This window comes from Condylura cristata, unplaced genomic scaffold, assembly GCF_000260355.1.
Source record: "Condylura cristata isolate star-nosed mole 26May11 unplaced genomic scaffold, ConCri1.0 scaffold00041, whole genome shotgun sequence".
Lineage (NCBI taxonomy): Eukaryota > Metazoa > Chordata > Mammalia > Eulipotyphla > Talpidae > Condylura > Condylura cristata.
Window position 1 is genome coordinate 1,028,417 of NW_004567142.1, and position 3,167 is coordinate 1,031,583.

General features: G+C 58.8%; 1 protein-coding gene across 1 annotated transcript in view; it reads right to left on the minus strand.

The window, feature by feature from the left end:
- Nucleotides 1-3,160, minus strand: part of LOC101620817 (carcinoembryonic antigen-related cell adhesion molecule 21-like) — a 5,714-nt gene extending 2,554 nt beyond the window's left edge. Inside the window, exons 1-3 of the mRNA XM_012733473.1 lie at nt 2,833-3,160; nt 1,405-1,419; nt 784-1,044 (exon numbers count right to left, since the gene is read on the minus strand). Coding sequence (XP_012588927.1) covers nt 784-1,044; nt 1,405-1,419; nt 2,833-3,043 — 487 coding nt within the window. The 5' untranslated portion in view covers nt 3,044-3,160. The remainder of the gene's footprint in view (nt 1-783; nt 1,045-1,404; nt 1,420-2,832) is intronic.
- Nucleotides 3,161-3,167: the final 7 nt, after the last annotated feature.

A 3,167-nucleotide genomic window follows, 5' to 3' on the forward strand; every position in this document is an offset into this window, starting at 1 on the left:
TGTGTCTCCTCAGCGTCCCGGGCCCCTCCTGGCTGCTGCCTCCTCCTGCTGTCACAGCCAAGACCTGGACCTGCTCCACCTCCTCACAGTCACCCCCAGGCAGCAGCACCGCCTCTGGCCATTCTCCCTCAGGCCTCCTCCCCACGGTGCCTGCCCCTCTCTCCTGCCCCATCGCTCTGGTGGTCTGAGGGCAGAGGCCACCGTCACCTCAGCGCGGACGAGGAATAGTAACATGAGCTGACGTGTCCCGGTCGGCCTGTGCCAGGCTGTGGGAGAACTTTCCATCCCCTCACCTGACCCTGCTCCCCAGGGGAGAGGGTGTCCTGCCCACGCTGCTTGATCGGACCCCTGTGGAAACGCTGAAATAGCACCGGGGTCACAGAGCAGGAGAGAAAACCAAACTGCAGCCAAATGTTGCTGGTTGATCAGTGAATAAAAAGAAACTAATGAACATAAATACTCATTGAAAACCTCCCTAAGACCTTGATATATTGACTCTAAAAGCTTTTATCTCATTAGCTCCTAAGAAAACCTTCAGGACACCCCTGAGATGCAGCTGTTCTGTTCCAGCTTGACAGGTGGGGAAACCGAGGCTCAGGAGGCTGAGTCTTGCCCGGGTCGGACAGCCGGGTGGTCAGCACCGGCGAGACTGGCCTGCTTCTGGTTCTTGCCCGTGTTGCCCACAGGCTCTGAGGAGACGCCCACTCCTCAAGGCTCCTCCATTTCACACCCCCACAAGTGAGATACCCAAGGGGGAAGTGGGAGAGGTCAGGGGTCACTCACGCATCACAGTCAGGGTGAGGGGGTCACTTCTGGAACTGGCTGGGTTGGAGACCTCACACTGATACTCCCCGGCGTCCTCCCCCCCGACAGGGTGGATGGTGAGGGTGCGGTTGTCCCGGGACAGCGTCACCCTGTCTGTGTACTGCAGACGCTGGGTATTGAAGAGCCACAGGATGGAGACCCCAGTGACTCTTGTGAGGCAGGTCAGGACCACACGGTCCTTGTGTTCAGTGACTGTGGTGCTGCTGGCTCTGATGGAGGCCAGGCCAAGGGGTTTGAGGAGACACCGCGGAGGCAGCTGAGTGAGAGGGGCCTGGGGCTCCCTCCTAGATCTCAGCCCTTAATGGCCCAGGAGACTGAACATTTCCAGAGCACAGACCTGGCCTCTGCAGAATCCAGTGTCTGTGTTCAGGTGATGACAGGTAAGGAGAAGACGGCACCTGCCCTCTGAGCCCAGCTGACCCCAGGGTGATCTCATTTGTGCTCCTGGGCACCTCTCCAGTATTGACAGGAACCCCTCCTGAGCTCAGATTCTTCACACCGAGGAACCTGTTCCCCTGAACTCTGTCACATCCTCGGCCTTTGTGACCGTGTGGTCAGGACCCCCCTCTCATAAACTGCGCTGGAAAACGGATCCTGCCTTGTCCTTCCTGGGCCCAGGGCAGCCTTTGTGTTCGTCAAATACTGATCAGGAGGAGGACGCCCTCCCAGTCTTCACAGCCAACCTGAGGAGCTCCCCGTGCAAGGGCTTCTCCCTAGCCGGGACTCTTGCCTCCTCATTTGCTTAGGAGCAATCTGGAGAAGGGGACACGGACCCACAAAGCTGCACTCTGAGAACAGAAGGAAACTACTGCAGTATGTCGCCCTATTACTGGTTGAAGGTGTAGATCAGAGAAAAGAAATTCTTCCCCATTTTAAGCCAGCACACCAGGAAGGACCATTGTTTCTCATCCAGTGCAGGGAATATGGATGGGCCCGAAGGGGAGGCCTGGCCCCGGCACTGACTCTCCTGGAGGATGCGGGTCATTTAGTTCTAGTGTCCACAGGGGTCAGTCCCATTTGCTCTCACTCCCCAGACCAGAATCGCTGTGTCTGAGCTGGGGAGGCCCAGAAAGGAAGGGTCTGAACCAGCAGCTGGTTTTAGGGGCCACAGGTGCATACCAAAGAGGAGAGAGTTGGGCTGTGACTGCAGACAGGTCCTGGGGTCACTCTGATGTGGGGTCCTGGTCTGAGCGACCCTTATTCAGTTCTCCTGTGACTGTTTCTTCTCAGTAAAGTAGGTTAAAGAGCAGATAGTCTCCGGCTTGCTATGTCTGCGAAGGAGCCTTCAGCTCTCACAGCCTCAACTCTGAGCCCATACAGTGCATCGGTATTACTCAGCCCGCGGCCTGCTTGTACAGCTTCCAGAAAAATCTCTGTCTCTCATCCCTTGGTGACCTGCCTTCCAATGGGGTCCCCTTGTGCTCAGGTATGTCATGTAATGACCAGGGACCTGTGATCTCCACCCCAGTGGTCTCAGGGGAAGCACCAGGCTCTCCCCTGCCCAGAAAAAGGCTCTTGGGCCTGGGCCCGGCAGGTGACCCGCTCAGGAGCTTCCGGACTCAGGTTTCGGGAAGTTCCTGCAGCCCCGTCTACGAGGACACATCCCCCTGATAGGGACTCCTCAGTCAGGGTCATGGGGTTGGGAGCCCTGGGACGGGGCTGGTCCGGGGCTTCCTGGGGTGGAGCTTCGCTGCGAGGATCCAGGCTCCCAGGTCAGGCCCCGACGACGTCTCTCAGGGTGTCTTTTGGGGCCACGGGAAGGGCCCGGGGCGGAGGTGCCCCCCTCCGCTCTCGCCTCCCTCAGACTGGCCCCCTCCCGCAGGCCGCGGGGCAGGCTGGGCTCAGGGGGTCGTCGGTCTGAGCGCCCGCTCCGCTCCGCGACTCCCGGATAAAGGCTCGACCCCAACATGACACGCAGTTGGGGTGATGAGGCACAGCCGGGCTGTGAGTCCCGTGTGTGAAGCAGGGCTCACCCCCAAACCCAGAGGCCCGGGAGGAGCTACTCACGGTAAACGCGGAGCTGTCCAGTTACTTCTCTCTCTTCAAAATCTCGATACGTGATTTGTAGGGTGTAGGGCCCCGTGTCCTCCTGGGTGACGTTCCGGACCAGCAGGGATCCATTGGGATTTATCGTCTCTCGGCCGCTGTGTGCAGGCCCTGTGCCATCTGCTGGAGACCCTACTTTATATGACATAATAAGCATTTCACCCTCCACCATTCCTCCTTTGTACCACTTGAAGATTCCAACCTCCTTTAGCAGACCGCGGACATGCAGAGTCACGTTCCCCCCCTCGATGGCATTGACGGGCTCTGGTTCAATAGTGAGCTGGGCAGCGCCGGGC